This window comes from Apteryx mantelli, chromosome 30 (assembly GCF_036417845.1).
Source record: "Apteryx mantelli isolate bAptMan1 chromosome 30, bAptMan1.hap1, whole genome shotgun sequence".
NCBI lineage: Eukaryota > Metazoa > Chordata > Aves > Apterygiformes > Apterygidae > Apteryx > Apteryx mantelli.
Window position 1 is genome coordinate 6,440,190 of NC_090007.1, and position 26,368 is coordinate 6,466,557.

Sequence of the window (26,368 nt, forward strand, 5' to 3'; positions counted from 1 at the left end):
CCTCGGCTCGCAGCCCTTTCCTTGCCGTGGCCCCCAGCTCCTGGCCCCGTTCAACGGGCGCAAATCGGGCGCAAGCCCCGCACAGGAGCTGCGTTTTTCAGCGGTGAGGCCAGCGGCCCAGGGGAACGTGTTAGTTTTCGGCAGGAAAGCGGAGCATTGCGGCGAGCAGGGAGCACCGAGCATCCCACTGGGAGAGCAGGGACCCGGTGTGCCAGCATGGAGAGCTGGGGGGTTGCCCCAGTCCCCCTGCCCGCGTCCACCCCGGAGGCATGAAAAATAGGATGCGGAGAGCAAATAGCCTTGGTGAGCTCTGTGAGAGGGCTGGGTTTTTTTCGGCTTTTGGTGCCGAAGCCAGGCTCCTGCGACCCGCTGTCCTCCCCATGCCGTTGGGAAGAGCAGCCCGGCTGGGGAAGGTAGCTGTGGGGCATCGTGGGTGCCAGGTGGTCCCGGCTCGGTTTTTCCTGCGGCTGCTGAGAACGGACAAAGTCAATGCATGTCACAGGTGCAGGGAGCTGGGCATTCCTGTCATGCGGCCCCGAGCCTGGGTGTTGCTCGGCAGCGAACCCTGCCGCTGTCCGGTCCTGGCACCAGTGTGAACCGGTGTCCCCAGCGTAAACCAGTGTCCCCAGTGTCTCCGGCATGAGGGGGACAGCTCCAAGTGCAGTCCAGGGGCCGAATTGGGCCGTGCTCGGGGGATTTGCCCCGAGTCGGACAAAGCCACGGAGCGTCCCGTTACCACCATCTCGGAGAGGGCCCGAGGGGGAAAAGCATATTTAGGCTTTTGCATTTTTTTTTTTATGAAAATATATATACAGTGGCAAGAGGGATTCACCTGCCCCGTTTTTCCGGCTGTGCTTTGGGGGGGTGACCCACTGCCACTGGGTTTGGCCGTGGGAAAATTGGCTGCAGCCGCCGGAAGCAGGGGCGGATTTGGGGCCGAGCATTGCCAGGGCAGTTTGGGTGGAAATAAAGCAGAAACGCCAAAGAAAGCAGCCACGGGCCGCAGGTAAAGAGCGCAAAGGGGCAGCGGCTGGTGCTCCGCTTGCGGGAGGTGAGTGGCTCGCGCTTGCCTTTGGAAACAAAACAAAAAAAAATCCCAAATGGAATAGTAAGAATAACTGCGCTCTCAAGGCCTTGGGTCCCTTCCAGTTCCGACTACTATAAATCTAAAATTAGTTTTGTTGCAGAAGCCTCGGGGGGGGGGGGGGGGGGGAGAAACAAAACACCCTAAGGCTGTAAAGCGGGGAAAGGCGTCGCAGAAGCAGCGCAGCAGCAGGCGCATGGAGGAGGCCGAAGGCTTTTGGAGGCGCCGCGTCGCCCCAGGCGGCTCTTTGGGCCTCCCCCTCAGCGGGAGCAGCCAGGGATTTGGGGAAAGTGGAGAGGGGCCGTCGGAGATGCCGGCTCCGGATGGCAAAGCATCAGGTTATCGCTGCTCTCCGAGGCCGAGCTGTGTTTTGCCACGCGCGTGCCGGGTGCTGGCTCCGCTCCGCCTCTCGCTCCAATCGCCTGGGATGCTGTTTGCCCACACGGTCTCGCTCTCCCGGTTTGGGATACGCGCGGGGGAGGGAAAACCTGGATGAAAGCCCTGGCGGATGCAGCACTGTTTAAACAGGTCCAGAAAGTCGCCGGTGCAAAATCCTTCTCCCCCTCCACCTCGGTTTATCGAGACGGATTATTTTTTTTGTTCCCGGGGATGAAAACATCTCGGTGATCTGCCCTTAATAAAGAGGACTGCCACATGCTTTCATGCTGGGTTTAACGAGGCGTAGCCTTAAACTTGGGGCCCAACATGCAAAAAAAAAATAAATAAATAAAAAGAAGAAAAAAAAAAGGCAAATCGTTTCGGGAAGGCCGGCGGGAGCAGGGCCGGCTGCGGAAACCACGTCCCTCCTGGTATCGGCGGCTCTGCCTGACCGACTGCAGAAGTGGATGCAATGCATCTGTATTTTAGATACTCTCTATTTATTCGAAGTAACTTATGTTATTTATTTAGATACCATAGTGTGCCGTCTCCATAATGCGTACTTTCTCTTTTTTTGTTGTTTTTTTTGTTGTTTTTTTTATTTATTGAGCCAAATGGTGCCAAGTGCAGTTTACATTTATTACCTGTTACCATTTATTCTGAACATTTTTTTTTGGGGGGGGGGGGGAGTGGGGAAATGCAATATGATATTATTATTTTTTAAACGAACATAAACTCAGGCGTGATGCTGTTACATACTCATGACAAAGTGGAAATAAAAGGAGGATTTATAGTGATTTCTGGCCTGTTCTCTTCTTTCGCTGCTGGGAAGGGGTGTTGCAGGGAGCGTTACGTCACCCTGGGGATGGGGAAATCGGCTTTTGGGGTGATGCAGGGCGGAGAGGGGCCGGTGGCCGTTCGCGAGGCCGAAGGGCGGCACGAGCTCGGCTTTATTCCCCAGTTTCCCCATTGATGCATAAAACCTCCGTGCAAAGCTGCAGAAGGCCCAAACAACTCATTCATTTGCTGCTGCAAAATGACTTTTTCGTGAAGCTGCTGGCTCGAGATGTTCCCGGGTTCGGGGCATCACCAGCGCAGGGTTGGGCTGGTTGGGCCATAGGAATAATCAGCTTTTTTTTTTTTTTTTTTTTTTTGCCTTTTCCTTATAAAGATGCTTGTAGCTGGCTTGGCTCGAAGCCAGGCTGCAATTAAGGGCCCTCCTGGGACACGTCAATTCTGAGGAAATCGCATCAAGAAAAAGCAGACGCGACGTTTCGATAAGGCCGGCCGGAAAAAGAGGTTTCAAGGGCTTGCCTGGAAGCAGCACGGAGGTCGGAAGTGGCTCTTGTCCTCTAGGAAAAAAAAAGGTCTAAAAGCCAGCGGCAGGCCTTGGCCATGCTGGCAGCCAAAAGGCTTGGGCCGGCACTGAGCCGCCCGGGCTAGCTGCTGTTACAAGGAGCCTGATTTTTCTGGGTAATACTGGGTTTCGTGGGAAACGTTGCAACCTGAAATCCCGGCCAAGTGCAGAAGGCAAATGCTTTTTGTTTTCTTTTTTTTTTTTTTTAAAGCTGCGGGAAACGGAGGCGCACGCATCCCCGCACGGATCCCCAGCGCCAAAACCCCTCCGGTGTGGAGCCAGCCCTGCCAGGCGCATCCTAAAATCGGGCTGGGGCGATGAGTCTCTTGCTCTGGTGTCTTTAGAGTAAGCCAGGATGGCTTTCACATTAAATATGTCCCAGCTACAGGGATAAAAGTTGGGATTTTTCCCCTCTCTGCTCTGTCGCCCTGCCGGGATGGGTCTCCGGTCAGCCAGCCCTGAGCCGGCACGGGAACCCCCTTCAGCAGCCATTGCCCTGGTTGCAGGCACATTAGCCCCATTTCCTGCACGTTACCCCCATTTAGCAGGTATTATCCCCATGTAACGTGTTATTTCCATGTAACACATTATCCCCATGTAACATGTGTTATCCCCATGTAACGTGTTATCTCCATGTAACATGCATTAGCCCCGATTTAACAAGTATTATCCCAATTTAACATCATCCCCATCTTACGTGTCATCCCCATTTAATAGTGTTATCCCCATTTAACACGTTATCCCCATGCAACATGCGCTAGCCCCATGCAACGTGTTATCCGCATTTAACATGCATTATCGCCGTATAACACACGTTATCCATTTAACACACGTTATCCCCATCTAACGTGTCGTCCCCATGTAACATGTGTCATCCCCATGTAACATGTCATCCCTGTTTAACACACGTTATCCCCATGTAACACACGTTATTCCCATTTAACACGTGTTATCCCCATCTGACGTGTTATCCCCATGTAACATGTTTTATCCCTGTCACATGCATTATCCCCATCTAACATATGTTATCGCCATGTAACGTGTTATCCCCATTCAACATGTGTTATCCCCATGTAAGACAGGTTAGACCCCCATTTAACACGTGTTATCCCCACGCAACATGTAACACTTTACCCCCACGTAACATGTTAGCCCCTGTCAACGCCTGTTATCCCCATTTAATACCCCGCCACGTTCCCCCGTCAGCACCTGGGCCAACACCCTGCGTGCACGAGCCATTCACATCCTTTCAAAGCATTTTCCCCCCCACCCCGGGTCTGTCGAGAAAAATATGAATTAAATCAGTGCCAGGTTGAAAGTCTCGCTGCCTCCCCGGTGAGAACGGGTGCAAATTGCTGGGTTTGCTTGCAAAAAAAAAAAAAAGGCTTGTCTCCTCCAAAGCTAGCAATCCGCCCTGCTGCCCCAGCCGGGCAGCCAGCGAAGGACTGAAAAACAGGCTAAAAAGCCTCAGGACCGGGAAGGTTTACAGCAGTTTTGGGGAATGGAAAAAAAAAGGTCTGTTTATATTTCCCCTCATGCCACCCAGATTCCTGACAGCCGTGGACAGCTCGTGGCCGAGTCAAGAACCAGCATGAAGCTCCGCTCTGTAAATATTTTATGAAGCATCTTTTGAGACTCATAAATCTTCATGTGCATGTGTGTGTGTGTGTGTATGTGTGCGCGCGTGCTCCAGAAACCGAGAAAGGCTGCAATCCTGCTGCCAGCCTGTCCAAAAAAAAAAAAAAAAGGGATAAACTGAAGTTTTAATGACCAAATTGGATAAGGCTGCTTGGAAAATCTGACTCGTGCAAGACTGCAAAAAAAGAGAAGGAAAACAAAGGTTGCAGGCAGCAGCTTGCAGCCAGGATGCTGAACCCGGGCCAGGTGGCGGGGCCGGTTTCTGGGGACGTCCCCAAAGCTGGACAGCCACAGTTGTCCCTTCAGGCTTGGGACCACGGGAAAAGAAACCCATCGTGGCCTCAAAGTGGTGTCAGTGGAAAGCCCAAAATAGAAGCAAAGCCAAGAGCATGGAATTTGCAAGTCTCCAAAAAATAAATAAATAAATAAATAAAACTATCCACTCAGACACTGGGATGAGACCATGTGTCCCTTCCCCCCCCCACCCCAAACCATCTTGTTTCCAAACCAAAAATTGGGTCCCTTGCCCTGCCCACCTTGGACACATTCCTGTCACGGCTTCTTGTGCGTCTCACTCTTCCCCAAATCATCTGCAGCTTTGCTATCTTTTCTTAAAGTCGTACTTATTTCTGTCCCACTATCTCTGGCCTGGATGGTGCCACCAAAAATGTGAAGCCCAGGAAGAACAATATAGATTGCTTCTACTGCTGCCTGGGGACTTCCCATGTAGGAGAAGGAGGAAACTCAGTGGTGCTTGGGCAAAGGTGGAGGAAACAAGGTCTTCATCATTTCATCCTTCCCCTCAGCCTCGTCAGACAAAATGCTGAGCAGGCTCTAAAGGCGCTGGACTGCAGGCTCAGGAAGACGGTCAGTTGAGTTGATGGTGTTGGTTTGGGTGCCTTCACCCACCTGGGAGGACAACCCTGGCTGTCATGAAGCCCTGGAGCTTGGAAGGCTCCAGCCGCTGCTTCTCCAGGCTTTGGGCATATCCGCGTCGTTCCTCCTCCCTTCCCCGCCTGCAAAGCTCTGCCGAGCCTCTCCATTGGATCCACATCAGGACTGCGCAGGACCTGAAAAGCCACTTGGCTGCCTGGCAGCAGAACCCCTAAAACCCAGTTTCTCATCCTGTTTCGCACCAAAACCCCCCCACCTGGGAAGAGCAATTCCCCGGGAGCTGGGGACATCCCTTTCCTAAACCCTGCTGGGCCGTTTCTTTCTGTTCTCAACCTAATTTCAACCTTTTTTGCCATTTTTCTCTTCTCCCCTGAGCAGCTGCTCTGCCAGACATGCACATAGAGGAAAAAAGAGCTATTTTTATGGAACGGAAGGCTAAATCGCAAGCAGTGCTCAGGAGGAGACAGCAACCGTCTTGCCGAGGAGCTTTAAAAGCATCTAATGAGGAGCTTTAAAAAGCAGGTGATGGTGCAGAGGGGCAAGGCAGGGCTCTTGTGCAAGTCCAGGAAAGCTGCCGTCCTCTGCCGGGGAACGTCGAACGGCCCAGGCCTCCTTCGTGCTTCAGATATTTGAGGTGTTTGTGGTTAAAATAAAAGTAAGTTTGGGGCTTGGGGGCAAGAATTTTTCAGCATCCCCCCCGCCCTGCACAGGGACCGTCCTCCTGCCACTCCGGCCAGGCAGGAGGCTCACGGCGGCGACATCTCCCTGTGTCGAAAAGCCGTTTTTCAGGAAAAGCCACTTTCCCGTGTGGGCTGCCGGCCACCGGGCCCCAGATGTTTCACTCGATTAAGTTCCTCCCTCACGGCGATTCCCCGTGGTGGTGTCGGCTTTCCTGGTCCCTAACGAAATCAGCTTGCGGGTGACTCGGTGTCGCCGTCCCCCCCCTCACTGGGACGCGGCAGTGCGGGCGGAGGACGGCGAACAGGGACGTGGACATTTCCTCCCGCCGTCTGGGTGGGTGCTGGCTGTCCCAGCCGTTCCCCCATGCCACCTGGCTGCAGCCTCTGCTCCAGGACCACAGCTGGGGCACCTGGTCTGCTTGTGCTCTGCAGCCTTGGAGATGCTAAAATAAGGGCACCCACTCGCAAGGTGCAATCCAGGGGCCAGTGTTAAAACTCAAGCGATTGGATGCGTTGCTGCGAGCCTCCAGATCAGCCACGATTGGGGAGCCAAACCTCTCCCCACCTTATAGCCAGCCGTAAATTAAAAGCGAGCCCCAGCAGCAGCCCCTGCTTACAAACCATCCAGCTTTGAGGGAGGAAATCTGTGCGGATGAGGCTGGAGGCTCCCCGCGGACCCCTGTGCCCTGCCTTGCAAGACAGATCCGGCCCCCATCTCTGCCTGACGCAGAGGATCCCACGAAGCACCAATAACCCCGCTACCGCTTGGCGTGACAGTGGCAAAAAAAAAAAGAAAAAGTCTCAAAGGCAAGGCTGTTTGGCGGAGCAAGGCTGGAGAGCATCCCAGCGGCCTCCTGGCTGCTCAGGAGGAGGAAAACAACAAAAAAAATGGAAGGTAGCTGAGCTAACCCTGTTAATATTTGCGTGCTGGCAGATTTCCCGCCAGCTCGGAGACGCGGAGGGGTTTTTTTGTGGGTTTTCTGGCTCTGTCGGGAGGGCAGCAGCACAGTGCGAGGTTGGGAAAGGAATAAAGTGAATTTATCCCCACAGGCTGGAGCCAGCCCTTTGCAAGCGTTTGCATCGGCCGGGCTGGATAAACGGCCGACGGGGTTGGAAAGCGAGCAGAAAAGGGGTTTTCTGCACGGCGAAATAGCCCAAGGGGCTAAATTTGGGCTAAGCTGCACATTGCTCTCTGCACGTTGCACGTGGACATTTAGCTTGCGCTGGACCCCAACCATGGGGAGCCGGGAAGCCCACGGCCCCCTCAGGCGCTCTCCTGTGGTTCAAGTCACTGCGCGGGGCCATCTCCCGTCGGCCGCTGTGGGACTGGCTCCATTTTGCAGAAATGCTCCTTGTTCCACTCCAGAGAAAATCCTCCCTCGCCTGGGGCTTCACTGCGGCATTTTGGGGGGGGGGGGGTAGAGTTTTTCAAGTTTGCAAAGGCATGTCTTTCCACTTAAAAAAGAAAAAACGAGCCTGCCTTTCAAACCGGCTCGTCCCCTCCCCTCGACCGTGTGATTTACGTGCTTTGGGTTGACCTCAAATGAAAATTTCCAAATTCAATTTCTCCAGGCTTCCGCGACGAGCCCTCAGCATTTGTTTTGAATCGACCTCCTCCCCCCGCCGCCTTCCCCGCTTCGCCACAGACCTCCAGCACGGCCGGCTGTCTTGCTCGACCCTCGCCAGAGGGGTCTTCTCCGCCCGGCCTCCGCCCCAAAATCACCGCCTTTCCCCCTGGCCCAAGCAGCACCAGCATCAAAGCGTGTCAGTTGCTGCAAGCGCCGCCGCAGCCAGCCCCGTTGGGATCCACGTGCGCAGGGAAGATTTTGCCAGCCCTTGGAGCAGGCAGCTGGGCAGCCTTCAGCCACGCTCCATGCCTCACCCTTCCTTGCATCAAGGCTTTTTAGGCAGTTTTTTGCAACTCAGACACTTCTTAAACCGGCGGGTGGCTGAGGGGGGGGCGGATTTTTTTCCATTTAGGGCATTTTTCTTGCACGCAGTTGTGCTGGCACTTTTTGAAGCGGTGCAAACCCGCACGCTCTGGCGGAGCGCTGCATCGCGTGACGAGCGTCCCCGTTCCACCGTCTGGGTTGCAAATTAGTCCGTGCGACGTCGCTAGCTGCGGCGGAAAGAGCAACAGCAGCCTCAGACAAAGCCCCCCGGGCCCGCTGGGCAGACGTCGCTCCGCGGCTGGCAATCACCTTCTCCGGGCGGCTGCCGTTTGTTCCAGGTTGGCCTGCCAGCCGGGGAGCCTTCCCACTGCATTTGCGCCAGTCGGCATTTCGTGTTGTGAGAAAGGAGAATATAGATGAATTATTTTTTGTCCTATCTGAGTCTTTTAGCTCATATTCCCGAGCCTTTGCTTCCTGAGCGCAAGCACAGGGGTTGGTCAAAGGAAAGAGATACAAGGCAGGAACTGAACTGCCTGTTTATTAGGTTATTTAATGCTCAAGGCAAACTCCAAAAACATCATCAACAAACCAAAGCAAAAGGAAAGCAAATGCAAAACAGCAAAGGGAGCGTCTCACCACAAACTAGAGCCTGAGGTTGGTCCTGGCAGAGGCGAGCAACACAAACCCAACAGGGCAGAGCTACATGAACCACATGGACAGGTCCCGCACCACCTGGTACCTGGCTCCCATCGTCTGCAGGAACTGACAGGCCCAGCAGAGGTGGGTGTCCCAGCCGGATGCAGCCACAGGCTTCAGCCATTGCCGCCACTGGAAGTAGCGCTCGTATCTCTTGGCATCCTCGCTTAGCTCCTGCAGGTACCGTGCCAGGTCCCGGGCACTGGCAAAGTCATCAATGTGGATGAAGGCATCGGGGGGCAGAAAGCGCTCATAGTTTTCTCGGGGCGGCCCGAGGACGACGGGGACAGTGCCAGCGGACAAGGCATTCCTCCAGACCTTCTCGGTGATGTAGTCCTCGTGCTGCGAGTTCTCGAACGCCAGGTAGAACTTGTACTGGGCCATGATGGTCAGGAGCTGGTCCCGGGCCAGGGCCTGGTGATGCTGCCCATAGACGTCCACGGCGATGTGCTGCTTCAGCTCCTGGTAGTACTTCACCCGGTGCGAGTCTGCCTGCCGGTTGCTGACCACCCAGGCCACCAGCTTGGCCTTGGGTGGGACGCTGAAGGGCTGGGGCTGTCCGAGGAGCTGCAGCTCCCCGTAGGGGCTGAAGATGTCCGAGTCCCTCCGGTAGGACATGGTCAGGTTGAAGAGGTTGTTCAGGGCGCCCAGGTTGGCCGAGTGACTTGGAGACTCCAAGTTGAACCATATCCAGCGCTGCGACGGCACCCGCGGGCCCTGGGGCAGCTGCTTGGGGCCAGAGCAGACGCCCCTGTGGTGCACAATGATGGCATCGGCCACCGCGTGCCAGCTGTGGTTGGTGGTGAAGTGGCAGTCGGGGATGCCGTAGGGCGCCGAGCACTTTCGTGGCCTGAAGTGGTGCCCGAAGGGCCAGGTCCACAGCACCACCAGCAGCTGGGGCCGGGCCCGCCCTGGCACCACAGCGGCAGCATCCTGCCCCGGCGTGGCCCGGCACGCCGCCGGCCCTGGCCCACAGGGCCACGTGTAGGCAAGGAGGCAGAAGGCCGCAGCAAGGCCGGTGAGCAGCATGGCAAGGCAGCAGCAGCCGCGGCCCAGAACCTTCCCCTGGGCAGGCTCCATGCAGGCTGCTGGCGGGACCCCACGGTGCGGTGCCAGGCCTGCAGGCGCCCAGCAGGCCCCAACGCCCATCCCACCCCAGCGCCATGTCCCCGTGCCACGTCCCCACCCCAGCAGCTGCCACCTTGCGCCCCTTCCCAACAGCTTAAAAGCACATATATATATCCCGGTCCATGTTAAGGTGCGGCAGTGGGGTGGTAGGCCACAATTTGTTCCTGGAAACTCCTCCCATGTCGCCACCAGATAGCAGCAGCTCCAGGTGGCCTCTGTGCACGCACAACGGGGCCGCTGGAGCCGTTCTGGTGCTGTTGTGTTTGCTTTTCCCAAGGGGGAGCCTCCCTTTTTCTGGCTGACGGCCTTCGCACTCCCAACGTCGAGTGCGCCGTTGAGTTGCCCACTTGGTTTCGGGGCAACGGCAGCACTGGAGGCCAGCATTCAAAGCCGACATCTGCCCAGCGGCAGCCTCCAGCTGGGAGGATGTAGCCCACAGACGGGCTCCCAAATCTTGGGAGGAGCAGGGAAATGTGTCCCCCCCAACTCCCCGGTCCTGCCTGTCAGCCAGGACTGTCCACAGAGCTGCAGAAAATCATTTCTCCCTAATTTACACCCATATCAGCTCAAGCTGTCTTGCACAAAGCCATACGAGCATTTCGATGGCTGCTGGGACAAGGTTAAAAATCTTAACTTTCTCCAGCTGCTCTGCGCTGCAGCGCTCAAGACAGGAGCAGCAGCAGCATTAGCTGGTGCATCGAGGGGTAACGGCTAACGGAGGAGAGAGGCACAGCCCCATGGGCCAGCAAGGCCAAGAAAGAAATTGGGACAATTATTCTGCAATAATAAAAAAAAAAAAAAACTCATGCCCTGCTAACGTGATGCTCTCTGTTGAAGCAGCCAGTGAGCGCACGGCCAGGGAAGACGGGGCATGATAGTCTACCTGGATTCCCAACAATCCCTCAAAGACTCCTTGAGAAACAGGGCACCCTCAAGAAGGTGCCAGCTAGGGAAGACAGGGAAGAGAGGGGACAAAGCAGCGTTCGAATTTGAGTGAAGGATCTGGCCTTCGGCTTGTGCTGACCAACGTATTCAAGCAATGTGCAAAGCAGAGGGGAAAAAAAAGAAGGTAACAGAGGTTGCGGATGATAATTGGCTCACAGCTGTAAAGAAAGTCTTGCAGAGGGACCTTCTGCTACCAAGTGACTGCAGTCGGAAACACAGAGGGAATTCATCGTCGATGTTTGTTAAATGATGCTGATGGAGAAAGCAATTGCATATTTACATGCATTGCTGGACTTTGAGCTGATTTACTGCACAGAAACATCTTGGGGTTAGAATAAATCTATGAAACCTCAACTCAGGGCTCAGTAGTAGCTAGGGGGAAAAAAAATAACACGAATGTCTGGAGCTGTAGGGAGGGAGCCCAGGAGGGCACTGTTGCCCCACGGTTCCCGTGGGCCCCCCAGCTCCCAGTCCGGCAGGAGCACAGGGGAATGGGAGATGTGGAAAAGATGCACAGGGAAAACAACTCAATGTGACGGGGCTCCTCAACCTGGAGAAGAAACAGTTTACAGGAATACAGGAGAAAGTTGAGTAAGGGCCACTCCTTCAGTGTATTTTTGCAACATGAAGCCTAGAGGGTATCCACTGAAGTCAGAAGCCCAGAGGTTCAGATGCCACGTGACGCCTTGCCGCAGGGTGCAGCGTGTACTAAAACTTTACAGTGCTGTAAGGGGCGGCTGGACAAACAGAAGAAAAAAATCTGCAAAGGGCAATTAAAACGCAAGACACCATTTCAGGGTTCAGTGAGTTGCTGGAGAAGCTGAGGCAAAATCAGCGTAGTCAGCCCAAGCCAACCATTTCTGAAACAGGGGCTCGCTCCTTCTCCTTCCTTCTCTGTCCTCGGGCCTGTCGACCGCTCTCACACCCTTCCTCAAATCGATTGTGTCTCACCAACCCAGCTGAAAACTAGCCTTGCAAAACAAAGTGAAGAGTTTCCTACCTGTTCAGCACCCTGCCACAGCACCCTGAAGACGGTCGGGGGAGGGCCAGAGGCAAAGCAAGGGCGGAAGTGGGGCAGTGGGGCTGTGAGGTGAAGGAGGAAGGGGCAAGACCAGTTCTTCCAGCAGTAGCAGGTTGCCTCATGTCTTGGCCACCCCTTCCAGCCACCGCCTTTCAGAGTACAAAGTACTTGAAGCAGGCTTATGATACATATTCTTATTCCACCTACCCCTTCCAGCCATTTGTTTCTACTCTCCAACATATGGAGCGATCCAGAATTGTTTGCAGATTGGTGGTTAAAAAAACAAAAAGAGCGTTTTGCACTGAATTTCTCCAAAGACCAGACTGCAGCCTGCATAGCTTGATCAACAACAGAAGAAAAACCAATGTACTACTCTGTCTAGTAGTCTATTATTTCATAAGACAAAGGCATATAGATACCTAATTGCTTCCTTGTCCCTGTTGATTTCAGAGCTCCTATTGTCCTTCCGTTTTCACCAAGTTCAGTTATCCTGTGAAACTGCAACCCACCCCAAGGCCAACAAGTTCAAAATGAGAAATGAGAACCGAGCAACAGCAGTTACACAAACCACTCAGACAGCTTGGGCACCACCTGGTACCTGGCTCCCATCGTCTGCAGGAACTGACAGGCCCGGCAGAGGTGGGTGTCCCAGCCGGATGCAGCCACGGGCTTCAGCCATTGCCGCCACTGGAAGTAGCGCTCGTATCTCTTGGCATCCTCACTTAGCTCCTGCAGGTACCGCGCCAGGTCCCGGGCACTGGCAAAGTCATCAATGTGGATGAAGGCATCGGGGGGCAGAAAGCGCTCATAGTTTTCTCGGGGCGGCCCGAGGACGACGGGGACAGTGCCAGCGGACAAGGCATTCCTCCAGACCTTCTCGGTGATGTAGTCCTCGTGCTGCGAGTTCTCGAACGCCAGGTAGAACTTGTACTGGGCCATGATGGTCAGGAGCTGGTCCCGGGCCAGGGCCTGGTGATGCTGCCCATAGACGTCCACGGCGATGTGCTGCTTCAGCTCCTGGTAGTACTTCACCCGGTGCGAGTTTGCCTGCCAGTTGCTGACCACCCAGGCCACCAGCTTGGCCTTGGGTGGGATGCTGAAGGGCTGGGGCTGTCCGAGGAGCTGCAGCTCCCCGTAGGGGCTGAAGATGTCCGAGTCCCTCCGGTAGGACATGGTCAGGTTGAAGAGGTTGTCCATGGCACCTAAGTTTGGAGAGTGACTTGGAGACTCCAAGTTGAACCATATCCAGCGCTGGGAAGGGATTCTGGTGGCCTGGGCCAGTCCCTTTGTGTTCCTAGACGCATCCCTGTGATGCACAATCACAGCGTTGGCCTTGTGGTACCAGCTGCGGTTGACAGTGAACTGGCAGTCTGGCGTGCTGTAGAGCTCCGAGCAGCTTCTGAAATTAAAGCGCTTCCCAAAGGGCCAGGTCCACAGCAAAATGGTCAGCTCATGCTTGCTCTTTGGTGGGGTGCTGGTATTTTCAGCAGGGGCTATTTTTGCGAAGGGATGGGAACTATTATGCTCTGGCTTGGAAGTCTTGAACTGACGAAAAGAAACACAGAGACAGAAGCTGAATATGAAGCTGAAGAGCATGAAGGTGAGGAGTTTCTTGCAGGAGGTCTTCTTCCCTTCCATCAGCTCCATAAGAGAATCTGCAAACACCACAGACAGGGCAATGAGTCATGAGCACGCACTGACCACAGCAGGAACGTGGCTCTGGGTGTACAGGGAGGTATGCACAGGGGTTCGAGGCACATTGGGAAGAGCTGAAGTACATTCATCACCAGCGTCCTCCCAGTTTGCGAGAGGAAAGTTCACCTCCTCAGGAGCTCCGTACACAAGGTGCTTATAACATGCCCTCACCCACAGGGCACAGCAGCTCATCCAAAGACCCCAGACTTTCCTCCATCATCACCCATTGCCTTTTTTCATCAGCCCTTTTTGCTATCTGGTTTTGAGAAAAGCCACCACTCATTTTCCTGTAGAAATGCTGTGAACAGCCAGTTCGGAGTTCCTCACAACCATGCAATAACATGTTCAGTTATTTGGAGATCTAAGCAAGCAGCAGATGGATGTGATATGAAAACACAGAAAGAAGCAATGCCTGCCTGTGCTCAGAGCTTGCAGACTCTCTTCCTGCTGTGCCCGATGCCTTCATCCCACAACCCCAAGTAAGGTTCCTCATCCAATAGCTATCAAAAAAGAAAGGACTGTTGCAACCCACCTCCAGGTTTGGTGCCGAAGAGAAAGCGCTCTGTGGAAGGCAGCACTGAAGTGGATGACAGAAAAAGGAAAAGTGGAGAAGGGAGGAGAGCACAGATATGGGGAGGGATCGGTGGCGTGTTCCAGGTGCTATTCTGTGTCCGAAGTCATGTATGCCAATCAGCTACCACATAAACCTGTCATCCTATAAAAAAGGTTGATATACAGGCAGTACAGTGCCCTCTCTGACAAATTAAGTCAATAAAAGGAGCCATGGGCACACCTTGACATTGCGCTTGTGGTTATTGAGAGGTCAGCTGCAATACGTACCGGTTGGCTCCCTTTGCCAGTCTCAGCCCACAGGATTTGTTCGTGACATGCCTTCTTCTCCACGTCACTTTGCTCTGTTCAGGAAGAACGGGCAAAGTTGGCAGGGAGCAGAGGTGTAGGCATGAGGCCCAAGAGTTCCCCATCTGGCTAATGGAGTTAACAGCACAGCTCCCTCCATCCAAGTCTCCTAGGCGCCTTTTCAAGACCTCGGGCTATAACACAACATGGGATTGGTGACTTCAGAGATCACCTTGAGTTTCAGAGTAGATGAAAGCTTGAGCAAGTAGATGAGAGCTTGAGCCGGGTGACCCCACCTTCCTCCAACACCCGCAGACCTTGCTTTGGAGTGTCTCCAGCCCAGGTGAACAGGCATTGTACCTCATGGTCTGTGGGCATAGCAAGGCCGTTTGTTTGCTCTGACCAGAGCGAATTGATCTTGCATTGGGCTTGGCTGCACTTGGCTGGGACAAAAAAAGCCATTATGTGTTATTATCAGGCTTGAATATATTTGACTGTACATATGGATTGTTGGTGTGGAACTAAATTTCACAGAGGAGTTTCAACACAGCTTTAGGGTCTTTGGGGTTGGCAGGGGGATTGCAAATGGGCAATAGCGTGTGGAAGAATTTACATTTCCAGCCACTCTGCCAGGAGGTACGTGTTTCCTGGGACAGAACTGGAGGTCCCCTGAAGTGTGTCCAGCTGCCTCCTGCAGACTTGGTAGCACTCCAACACAGGTGAGAGCGAAAAATATACCAGGGCATGAGGGACGGGTGCCATAACTCATGGTTGACTTACCCAGGGTGACCCAGGCAACCCAAGGTCTCACAGCTCCTCACCTGGGCCAGAGAAGAGGCATCAGCCATTTGACTGCTTTACCTAGAAACTCCACACATGAGATGCTGTGATGTCTTGCCCTTTCCCCACAACATAGGCTACATCTATACTAGTAAATTAAACAGTATTAGGGCACAGGCCCTGGAATTAATTCATCTAGATGCTCAAACAGCTGGAATAGTTGCTGGCCCAGCTTTGGCCTAAGCCAGCTAATGCTATGCCAAACAAGACCCGGGTGTGGTTTGGGAGTTACCATGGGCAAGCAACCACTCCCTACGTGTAGTTGGCATGTGGCCACGCCATTTTGGTGGCTAAGGGATTTCTGTAGGATTAACATGGCCCAGCAATGCTGATTAGCCTCAGGGTCAGAGAACAGACTCTGGCACTGTTATCCTCCAAGGATAGGCATAGTTGTGAAGTCCAGGCACTACTTGGCTTCTTGCTGTGAGGGGCATCAGTTCTGCAGCCAGAGGCACAAACGAAGCCCCCTGCGTGCCCAGGCATCACCAGCATGAATACCAGAGCAACCTCTGAATGCAATTTTACTCACAGCCTCTGGATGCTGGATGCAATTTTACTTGAGCCTGTGGAAGAGAAAGAGGATTTGGGTTTCTCAGCACCATGGGCAGCCCAGGAGCTGAAGGATCCTGTAGAGCCAGATGAGACACTTCAGGCAGGTGGAATATCCCAAGACTTTTGTACCCTTGAAAAACAGGGCTGCAAGGAACTTAAGTTCAGTGAGTAATTAATGTCTATTTAAACATATAAGCAATGCTGGGGAAGCCATGGAAAAAAGTCACGGAGCTCTGAATTCAGAATTGTTCCAAGTGGCACACGTGATGCAAGGTGAAAGATTACTTACTCCAGAAACTGATGTGAGATTGTAACACAGACAGAACAAAGAGGCTGTTTAGGTAATGGACTTGGCAGGACTAAACGCAGTTGACAAGAATATTTATTGCTATAAGATGAATAGTCTCAGTAATCCCTACATCTGAAGACAAATAACGCTGTGTTTTGGAGCAGCTTCCTGGTTACTGCCTTTGCCGACCCAGCAAGCGAGCAGCTGCAGAGCTGCGGGTGCTCAGCACTCGCTCAGGTGAGCGCAGGAAAATGCAAGGGCTGAATTCCCTGTGCTGGAAGGCAAATGTGGCGCTCGCCCAGGAACGCTGGTAGCTGAATGCCTGAGTTCATTTGCCTTCAAAGAGGTCACCAAGCATAGTCAATCCACAAGAGATACTTGATGGATCTGCAAATGCACTGGATTTGTCTGCACTAGTAAATAAACAGGCCAGAGACTATTTTTCATCCCTGAGGCCAAGTGACCCAGCATGGCTCCCATCTATGCTGCTTCATCCCAGGTCACTGTAGCCACATCCAGCCTGTTTCCTGGGAATAGTCCCTGCCCCGGGCTATCCCTAGACCATGCCCAAACATTGTTTGAGGAGTGCTAGTTGGCATGGGTCAAAATTGTGCCAAGGAATGTACAGTATGGATGACAACGGGACAGTGTTTAGATCATGCCTTGGCTCAGTTTAGTTTCCCATCACATACTCAGCATCTGAGGATAAGCCTTCGCCCAGGGCTACAGCTAAGGGTTGAATTCTTGGAGACATTTCTCTAAACTCTTGCCCCAAGAACTGGTCCAAGCAGAGACTCCCAACAGGACAGGGCATGTGCCTTGCAGCCCCCTTAAAAATATGTCTTGGCTAGAACAAGGTATTTAGGACCTCCTGTTTGCATTAAAATTAACCGGAAAGTGAATTCCATGTACCTCCATTCCCTTTGAAAAGCTTCTACAGATGCTACAAGGGAACGCCACTACATTTCCCTGCTCTGGCTAGTTTGGGACAGACAGCAAAGCATAACAGCAGGGCAAAGTAGTGGCAGGAATGGAGAATTCCTTTGGGAATACTCACCAGGGAGCTCTGCCCAGGGCACTGTGTATTGCTGTATCCAGCTGCTCCCTGCTCATCTCTTGCAGAACTTTTCGTTGAGACTTTCCAGGAACAGAGATGTTTCAGGAGCTGAACATCGACTGATGAATACCACTATGGCTCTGGTGGCTGTCCCAAACATGCAGCTGAGTTTGGCTGGTAGGATGGGTAGGTGCTGTCCAAACATGATGACTGCAGATGCTCCCCTACGTCACCCTCAGTCCTTTTGCCTGCACAGACATAAGAGAAGCTTCATTCAATAAAGGGTCTGACCCTGCTGAATTTTTCACTCAGGTTTCCAGTGTAAGGGAGGAGGACTAGAAAGATGTGAGACATCCAATCCCAAATGTACAGGAGGTCTGAGGATGTTGAGCCTGTTGTTCGTGCCTCGCTGTGTAACCGCATACCCTGGTTGCGATCCAGCAATGGGTTTCTGAACTTCTAGGCTAGACGCAGCTCATGGCCACAACCCGGTAACAGCAGAGTGGAAAGATGCAGACACTGGGAGAACAAATTTAGCAAGGTCTGGTCCAGAGCCCTTTCCTGTCAGCAGGAAGACTGGGATGGGAGTACAAGGTTGGCTGGGAGCCCTAAACACCAGCAATCCTCCAAACCCTGCATCTTCTTGGCCATCTGCCTCCCTGGGTGGGCCAAACCGCATTACCACCATCCCTCCCCAGACTGTCCTACATTTTAGCTGTATCTATATTAAATCACCAGTGCTGTGTGTTCGCCAGGACCACGACTCTTCCCAGAGAGCAACAAGACCCTTTGGCATGGGTCTGATTCCCTGTGGGGGAGCCCAGTGCCAGGCAGCCTCACCGCTGCTCCTCGCAGGCTCCAGCCTCCAGGAGAGTGACAGGGAGTGGTGTGGGAGGGTTGTGAAATGTTTGTATTTCCAAGAATGCGCTATTTCCTTCTGGAAGAAAAAGAACAATTGCTGGTGCTGCACCCAGAGCTGAACCACACTGCAGAGTAACACTGGCACTGGCAGCTCCACGCACCCAGGCCACGTTCGCATGGGGGCTGAAAGACACCAGCATCCTTCTGGGGTGGAAATGTTTTTTTTTCTCCCCGTCAGCATTGGGAAGCAGAGCTGTTGAGAGTCTCTGAAATCAGCTGATGCCCAGGCGCAGGGAGATGCGTTTAACGCCCCCAAGACAGCAAGGAAGAAGTTGTTCATAGACACAGGGAGGGCACCTGTCTCCTAGAGCAGGAGAACCACGAGCAGCTGGGCTGAGTAGGACAGATGAAAGCAGTGGCAAAAGAAGGAGGATCCAGCCCATGTGAAGGTCCTGTCCACATCCAGCTACTGTGGGCCAGACCCTTCCCCGGTTTAACTTATAGCTCTCCTGATTTCTCACAGGAGTGAGCTGGTCTTTGATCCGGTCCAGCTAGCACCTGAGCATCTGTAAATTAGGCAAAAAACTGCATTTCCACTGACAATTTAGGTCCGCCTCCCTGATTTGTTAGCGGCCCAACAGGCACCAGCTCACATGGTGTGGTTTGTTCCCTCCCCGCTGTCCCCTGCATGCTCATTCCTTGAGATCACTGAGTGTCTTTCCCAGGTCAAGAACCAACATTTCCACACATTTAGTAATCAGCGTGTAATGGCGTCAGGGTGGGATTTCAGCAATTGTAAATAGTAACGCCTCAGAAGCCCATCTCAGTACAAATGAACCAAAACAGACAGACCCAAATACATAATAGAACCAAAGCTACAGAGGAACATAAAAATATCCCTGGTGGGTGATGGAGGGCCTGATTTTTTTAAGAGTAAACATTCCTAGCACACATGTAGTCCAAATGCTGCCAAAAGGCAGCCTTCTGGTGGAGAAGCTGCATTTCTTCTGTCCCACATGCACACGTCCCACACCGGGCTTGGAGGCAGGAGAATGAAGAGGGAGCAACCATATTCTCTAGAACTTTGCTTTTCTCCAACTTGCAGGACTAGATGGTGAGTCAATATTTCCCCCCCCTCTTGCAGAGCCTTCTGGCCTGCACACGGATGTCCCCCATGGTTTTGGATCTTGGGGAAAACCTCCGGGAAACCGGTTTTGGTCCAAGCAGTCCAAGCAGCAGCCAGGCCTCTTGTTCCCTGTCCATGCCCAGCTGAGCAGAAGGGACAACAGAGCACCCAGGAGCTGCAGGCTGAAAGCTACCACAGATGACCTGGATGGAGCTAACTCATGGTTAACAACCCTGCTGTTTCCAATGACTTTTGTTACTTCTATATTTCCATTCCCAATCCCAGTGCTATCTGAAATCCCAGCTGCTGCCATGCGAGGAGAGTCAGGGAAAGAGGGTGCTCTGAAGTTATCTCCGCAGCAGCTCTGAAGCAGTGGGCTCTTTTTGCTGAAGATCTTATGAGTAAATCAACATGGAGTTTGGAGTCTCTTCCTGCAACACTGAGGTTTACCATCCCACCGCTTGTTTCCTGAGGAAATGGCTTATATGCTGGTGTTGCAGGTCAGATGCTCTGCCCATGTGCTACCACCTCCTGCACCCCCCATACTTGCCTTCCCCAAACAGTTGCCAACCTTTCCCATGTCACGCAAGAACTCATGCAAGACCCTCATCACTGCTGCATCTTCTCTTTCATCTTCATTTTCTTCTTCTTTTTGTTACATTCAACACAGAGGCTCTGCAAGACAGTTTTCACTGGAGAAAACAAGATGTGACCACCTCCATGTTCAAAGCTATGCTCAACATCTGGGGAAGGCTCTGCTCAGAGGAGATCAGATGACAGCTGTTTCATGGGTCTATACACTGTGAAACCAGGGAAGACAGGAACCTCCTCCAGCTTGGCCTTGCCTGTGGTACAGCAGGACATCACCTGTGCAGAGACCAGCCATTTGGCTAAAAGGCACCATCCCAGGAGCTGTCAGGGCAGATTTGGGTTTAAAATTTAATGACTGGGGATCAAAACTCTTTTTTTTTTCCTCCTCTGAAAAATCCTTCTGCACCCACCACTGTCATCCTGTGACAAGATATACATATATCCCTATACCTCCCTATAGCTAGGGACATGCTGTAACCCAGCTGCAAGCACTGATGGCAAAATGGAGCAAGTTGGGGTGTTTCAGAGGCAACTCCAGCATGATCCGCGCTCCAGCCGTCGTGCCCAGCCTCCACTTCAAAACAGAAGGTAGATAAGATACTGCCTGCTAATGGCTTCCCATCTAAATATTAGGACCTTCCCTCTCAACTGGTTTACTCTGAGCAACGACCCCCTCGTCAGGGTCACGGGGAATGGGAAACCGTGGGAGGTCCCCAGGTTTTATAAATGAGAGGGTTTCCCTGTGTAGACCCGGCCCGGGAGGCACCCAGGAGCCAAAGGCGCTGATTGATAGCACCGCGCAGGCCCGCTGCAGGGCAACAGTGTTGGAGAGGTGGCAGGGAGGGATTACCCAGAGATTTAGCAGTTGGGGTGGATTAAGAGTGATTTGTCAGTTGTCTGCCGCAGGTCTCTGCTGAAAAGGCTGAGAGCCCGAAATCGTTTGGCACGTGAGCTGGAGGAAAAAAATGCAGTCGTTGTGGTTGGTGCAATCGCGGTTCAGACGTAGGTCCAGGTGCCTCATACAGGCTGATGCATCAATGTAGGGTTAGTCCAAGGGGTGGTGAGACAGGGGCTACCTCCAGCCACCTAACTAGTAATCGTCGCCAGGCGTGCGGTTCCCACAAGTCTGTATGCACAGCGGCTCGGCTCTAGCCATGGACGGGGCAGCGCTCTGGGTGTTGGCAACGACAAGTCTGGGCTCCCCACATGTGACACCGGCTGAAAAGGAGAAGAGGAAGATCAGGTCTTACCATGCAGCAGCCGCTCCCCTGCAAAGCATCCCTGGGAAAGGCTCGGCGGCACATGGGGGACGGCCAACTCTCAGCTGAGCCCCATTTGCAGACATGCAATGTGGCTGCCAGAGGAAAGCAGACTTGGGCAGTGACCCCCGTGTGCACGGCATCTGTTTTTTTTCTCCAAGCAAAGCCAAAGGGAGGATCTGGAAGGGGAAAACGTAATAGGCAAGTAGCTGGAAATGTAACTAATCGAATTATAATGAAGACCATGCTCACAAGGCATCTCTGGTTTCAGGGGAAATCTAGATAAACAGTTAAAGGTGCACTTAAGGACCGCAGATCTGGGGTTGCAAAGGGCAACCCAGGAGCCGGCGCTCCATAATCCAAGTCACGCAGAGGGGACCATTTTGGAGTCACCCAGCGCACCTGTTGTGCTGCTGGGACACCCTTGACTCAAGTCGTTTCCCTGAGCCTTCCCCAGCGACGCGGGAGAGGTGGAAGAGTTGGGATGGCAGAGAGCCGCCCTCGCTGGCCGATGGAAACCGTCACCCTGGCCAGAGCTTGTCGGGAAAGTGCAGAGCAAACCCCAGAGCGGTGGAAGCAATGTGGGGCACCGGGAGATGCCCTGGGAGGGCTTCAGTGGAGCCAAGGATCAGCCAAGGTGTCCATCTCCCTCCCCAATGTCTCCGTTAGGCTCCGTCTAAGTTGTTTCCAAACGCCTCAGTTTGGCCTGCAGTGAAGTGGGTCGTTTTGCTGTTTATTTTCGCGTCGTGCTTCACTTTTCTCAAGTTTCCAAACAGAAGTAGCTTCCAATCCCCAAACGGAAAATATTTCCTCTTGAAAACGTAAAATGCAAACATTTCTGTTGTGGCCACACTCCCCCCACCAATCTTTCTGAGTTGAGAAATCCATCCACAAAGCCTCTTTGCTGCAAAAAGCGTTCATATCAGTCTTGCTAATAACTTCCCAAAGCCTGAAAAACCTGCTTCACACAAGCCATCTCCGCGGAGGTTTTGGCAGGGTGTGATCCCTCCCCGGATGCATCCGGGTAGGCAGGACATGTCCGGTCGGCTCTGCTCCAGCAGTGGCACCCCAAAAGCTGCAGCGCCCTGCAATTTGCACCTGGACCAGGTGGCAAAGCCCTGCGCTGCTCGGGCAGAATGAGACCCATAAATTGGAAGAAGCCGAAGCCCGGTTGCACGGTGAGATGGTGTCTTTCCTCCCAGCACCGCGGAGGCCTGCTGATAGCTAATGGGATTAAGACAGAGCCAGCATCTGCTCAAGGTTATTTATTGCTTTTCTTTAAGCAGTGAGCTTGCCTGGAACTTAGTTTTGCCTTATTTTTGGTGCCGGTGTTGGACTGGCATTACGGGAATGTCCTGGAGGCAGCGGCACACCTTCAGCAGTGCCGGTCGCGGCGTGGTGCGGGCCAAAGTTGATGGAGGGGCCACGTGCCTCGAGGGAGCCTGTGAGACCCCCCCGCCGCTGCAACGGCTGTTTCGGGGGAAGGAGCCACAAGCCCAGTTGCTCATGTATGGGGCAAAGGTTTTTTAGCTTCACCCGCCCGTGCAGAATAAGTGCTGGTGCAGTGGGGTCTAGGGCCCGGCGAGCCCCGTAGGAACCCTGCAGAGCATCCTCCTGCGAGCCACTGCAGCCTGCCCGTGCCCGGACCACTTGCGGCAGCCCCTCTCCAAGCCGCGGGATCGGTGCAGCGAGAGCATGCCGCACCGTGGCTAGTGCACTTTTTTTTTGGTCGCTTTTTTTTTTGCCACCATCTCTTTGCTCTGATACCTTGCTGGCTGGAAGGAGCCGGCTCCCCAAACCTGTCCCCCCAAGCACTTGGCTGCACGCGCCACGGCATCGAGCTAGGGCTCACACTGCCGTTTGCTTTCCACCAGGAAGAAACCTGGCACGTGAGGGGTTTTTTTATTATTTTTCCCTTTTCACAAGCTTGAAAACGCAGCACCAGGCACTTTCGCTGTCGGGGTTTGAGTGGGCACCCAGGCGCTTCCCGCTCTCGCCGCAGCCCAAGGACCAGGCGCTCTGTCCCCGGCGCTGCAGCTCTGGAGAGGGAGCAGCGAGGGGCGATGCCGCTGGCAAAGGAACGGGGATTCCTCCTTTTCAGCCTCGTTTCTGCAAGGTTCAGCCCCTTCCTTGCGCCTTTGGAGGCAGCAGGGATGAGGAGGGGCGAACGTGCCGAGTTCGTGCCCAGGCACGCGCCCGGTTGCAGGTGCGTGTTTGACCGCTCCTGCCCGTTGTGCCCGCGCGTGCCTGGCTGCCTGCGTGCGTGTGCCCGGCCCCCGGCCCCACAGCTGCAACTGTAGCCACGCTGCCTGCGGCTCGCCAGCCCGCCTCCTCCCGGCCCGGCCCTGGCGCCTGCCCAAACCCGCGCTGACATGTTTGGGATGTTTTCCTCCTTCATCAGCCCCGATCGGCTGCGCTCCCTGGCTGCCGCCGGCCCGCTCCGTAACGTGCGCGCCGCTGCCGCCGCTGCCCTGGCAATCGACGGAGCCACCGGCAGCTTTGATTTTGCCGCGCATGTGTTTCCTGGGCTGGGGGGGGGGATTCGTGGGGGTTTCGACCAGTTTAATAAAAGCGTTTTTAATAAAAAGCAGGGGCTTTTAATAAAAAGCAGGGGCTTTTAATAAAAAGCATGGCTCGCTGCTGGGCTGCTCAGCCCACGCTTCGTTATACGTGTGTATGGTTTAACTCTGGGCTAGAGAGGTCCCCGCTGTCCCTCCTCTCCGGCCGCCCGGGATGCAAAGCCAACGACAGTCCTGGGGCAGCAGGGCCTGGTTTGCACCAGTGGCAGCAGCCACACGGGTGCCGGTCGCCCTCGGCCTCCCTGTGGCTTCCAGAGTCGGGAGCCGGCACAGCCGAGCCGCGGGAACGCTGCCCCGCAAGAGGCACGGGACCCCAGCACCATGCCGGGATGCGGCCGTTCCCCAGCGCCCAGAAACACCGTTTGGGACCATCCTGTTCCAAGAGGGTTTTTTTCCCTCTCCTGCATTTCATCCATCCAAATATTTAAGTTTTTTCCCCAGCTCAGCTGCAAGCCCCTTGCTAGGGCTGAGCGTTTCGTGAGACCGCCAGGAGTCCCTCGGCCTGGAGATACGAATCAGGGCAGCTTCTTGCCTGGCCTGGCAGAAACCCAAACTTTTCGGATTTCGGCATATGTGTTTGGAGAGGGATCGTGTAGAAATCAGCAGCTGTTTGGCGGAGTAGCAACAAGAGCGGGGGATTTGTGCTCTGCTCAGCTCAAGGAGAGCCGGACGGGCCCTGCATCACGGCACGAGGAGCCTGTCCCGTGGGAAATCCGCCCCCCCCCCCCGGTGCTGGGGGGGGGCCGAGGTGGCCCCAGACCGGGACATTTTAATGGCTTTGTTTGGGTCGGCTTTTCCCAAGTGGTTTTCAGTGGAAGTGTTTCACAACCCTAAAAAGAAAACAAAGGAAAAAAAAAGGGAAAAGAAACCCACCGCTGCCACCGCAAAAGCATGGGTTTTGGCTCAGGGAGAAGGAGCACCTCTCCCTGGAACAGGGTTGGGACACGGCTCGCCAGGGACACCGTGGGAACGGCTCTTTGGGTCCTAGCTGGGCTTTCCGGCACTCAAAAAAAGGAAAGGAAAAAAAGGGGAAAAGGGCCTGGATGTTGCCTGAGGGGCAGTAGGCACCTGGAGCTCAAGCAACACAATGGTTGAGGTGTGGGCCAATGCCGTCATCCAGGTTTAAAGCAGTCTCAATGAGGTTGCTCATCCTGCCCTCGTTCCGCTCCAGGGTGACCACAGACTGACTTTGAAGGGGCACAAAAACTCCAAAGAAGAGAAGTCATTATTGCTAAAGCTGGAAACCGCCGCTGCCCTCCCGCCGAGCGGGAACGAGCGCAGAGAGCCGAGCAAGGGAAAAGCTGCGTCTTTCCTTAAATAACTTCCTATAATTGATAGTGGCTCGCTCTGCTCTACGCAGCTACCGGAAACGCTGGGCGCCAACGCTGAGCTCCCACTTGCGCACCCAGCTGGGGCGTTTGGAGGCGGCAGCAATCCTCGAGGAGTCCAGTTTACTCTGGTGCAAAAATCTGGGTAAGCTGGAGCACCAAGACAGCCCATGATATGGCTCCTTTTCCTTTTTTTTCCCCCCCCCTCCCCCCAAAAATGCCAAAAGGGAGTAGTCGCAAATATAACTTGCAAAATGTCCCACCAGCCCAGGGACGAGGGTGCTATTTTCCCTTTTAAAAACACTTTTTGGGTCAACGGCCGGATCCCCAGCGAGTGCGAAGCAGCACCACGGGAAGCTCCATCAGTCACGGCAGCCGCACAAGGGACCCGGTTGCCCTGCAAAATAAATAAATAAGAATCGAGGGACACCGAAATACCGCCCCCTCCCCTGGCTTCATCAGCCAGCACCTCCCAAAAACGCTCCCGCTTGCGTGGCATCGGGAAGGAATTTCTGCTTTCTGCGAGAATCAGGTTCCAGTTTGTGTTTTTTTTCCCCCATATAATTCCTAATTTTACCACTTCAGTGCGGAGTTTAATTCTTTTCGCGAGCCCGACCTGGATTAAAGGCACGAGGCTGAACGGGATGCGTGGGCCGAGGGCCCTTTTCCTGCCCTTCTCGACTCGAGTGGTTCCGCGTGTGCCGATGTCTGCTGCTGCCCGGGGGCGTCCTGGCGCCGCCTTTCCCAGGAACTCGAGCGCTCGGCACCCAGCGCCAGGGCCGGGTTGCTGGAGCAGGATGCTGCCGGGAAACAAACACAGCAGGGAGCATTTTTTCCTACTAAAGCTAAGGAGGAGAAAAAAAAAAAAGAAAAAAGCTATTAATGCACGGAGGGGGATGGGGAAAGGCCCTGCCGGACGCTCGGCTGCCAGAAGCACGCAGTACCGATTGGTTTTGCAGCCCAGCTCCATGAACCCCAGAGCAATCCCAAACCGGCAGCTGGGCATCGGCCGCAGCCGCCCTGCAAGGATCTTTCTCCCAGGCCGTTAGTTTTGCAGAAGACGGGACGCCCCACTGAGGGTCGCCGCCTTTCCACCGACCCCGATTCCTGGAAGTGGCGGATGTGCGGCGGGAAGGAGCTGGCGCTCCGTTGCCGCGAGCTCCCCTCGCAATCCCGTCATCCCAAAGGGTCCGGAAAATGCCCCGATGGTTTTGGATACTGATGGGCTGCAACCGGTGCCTTGCTCCCAGCCGGGCAGCAGCGTCCTGCCATCCTGAGCAGCTGCCACTGCTGCCGCCAGCTCCCGCTCAGAGCCCTAAGTGCTTCCAGGCTGGCGAAGCACTGGCTGCGGCTCTGCGTCGGGAGGAAGGAGCGGGGGGAAGCGGATGGGAGCCAGCGGCTCCCTAGTGCCTGCGCAAGCCCAAGGCAGACATCCCGGAGGGAATATTACAGGCTTTGCCTTACCTAATTAAAAACGTGTTGGAGGGGATTTGATTACCCGCTTTGACAAAGGGAAGAAAAGCCTCCAGGTCCTGGCAGCCGCGAGGATTTACGAGCCGGGGTTTTGCTTCGGGTCTTTCCGCCAGCTTACGGCATATAGTGAAGGAGCAAAAAAAACCA

General features: G+C 54.2%; 2 protein-coding genes across 2 annotated transcripts; both read right to left on the reverse strand.

The window, feature by feature from the left end:
• Positions 1-8,460: 8,460 nt before the first annotated feature.
• Positions 8,461-9,648, reverse strand: LOC106492193 (3-galactosyl-N-acetylglucosaminide 4-alpha-L-fucosyltransferase FUT3-like). The gene has a single exon (XM_013951987.2). It carries the CDS (start codon positions 9,646-9,648, stop codon positions 8,623-8,625), a length of 1,026 nt encoding a protein of 341 aa, XP_013807441.2. The 3' UTR covers positions 8,461-8,622.
• A 2,623-nt stretch (positions 9,649-12,271) lies between these two features.
• On the reverse strand, positions 12,272-13,360 carry LOC106492204 (4-galactosyl-N-acetylglucosaminide 3-alpha-L-fucosyltransferase FUT6-like). Its single transcript, XM_013952003.2, has one exon. It carries the CDS (start codon positions 13,358-13,360, stop codon positions 12,272-12,274), a length of 1,089 nt encoding a protein of 362 aa, XP_013807457.2.
• Between the last annotated feature and the right edge of the window lie 13,008 nt (positions 13,361-26,368).

Coding starts and splice junctions, on each gene's coding strand:
- LOC106492193 (XM_013951987.2), bottom strand. CDS start 9,648: ATGCTGCTCACCGGCCTTGCTGCGGCCTTCTGCCTCCTTGCCTACACG.
- LOC106492204 (XM_013952003.2), bottom strand. CDS start 13,360: ATGGAGCTGATGGAAGGGAAGAAGACCTCCTGCAAGAAACTCCTCACC.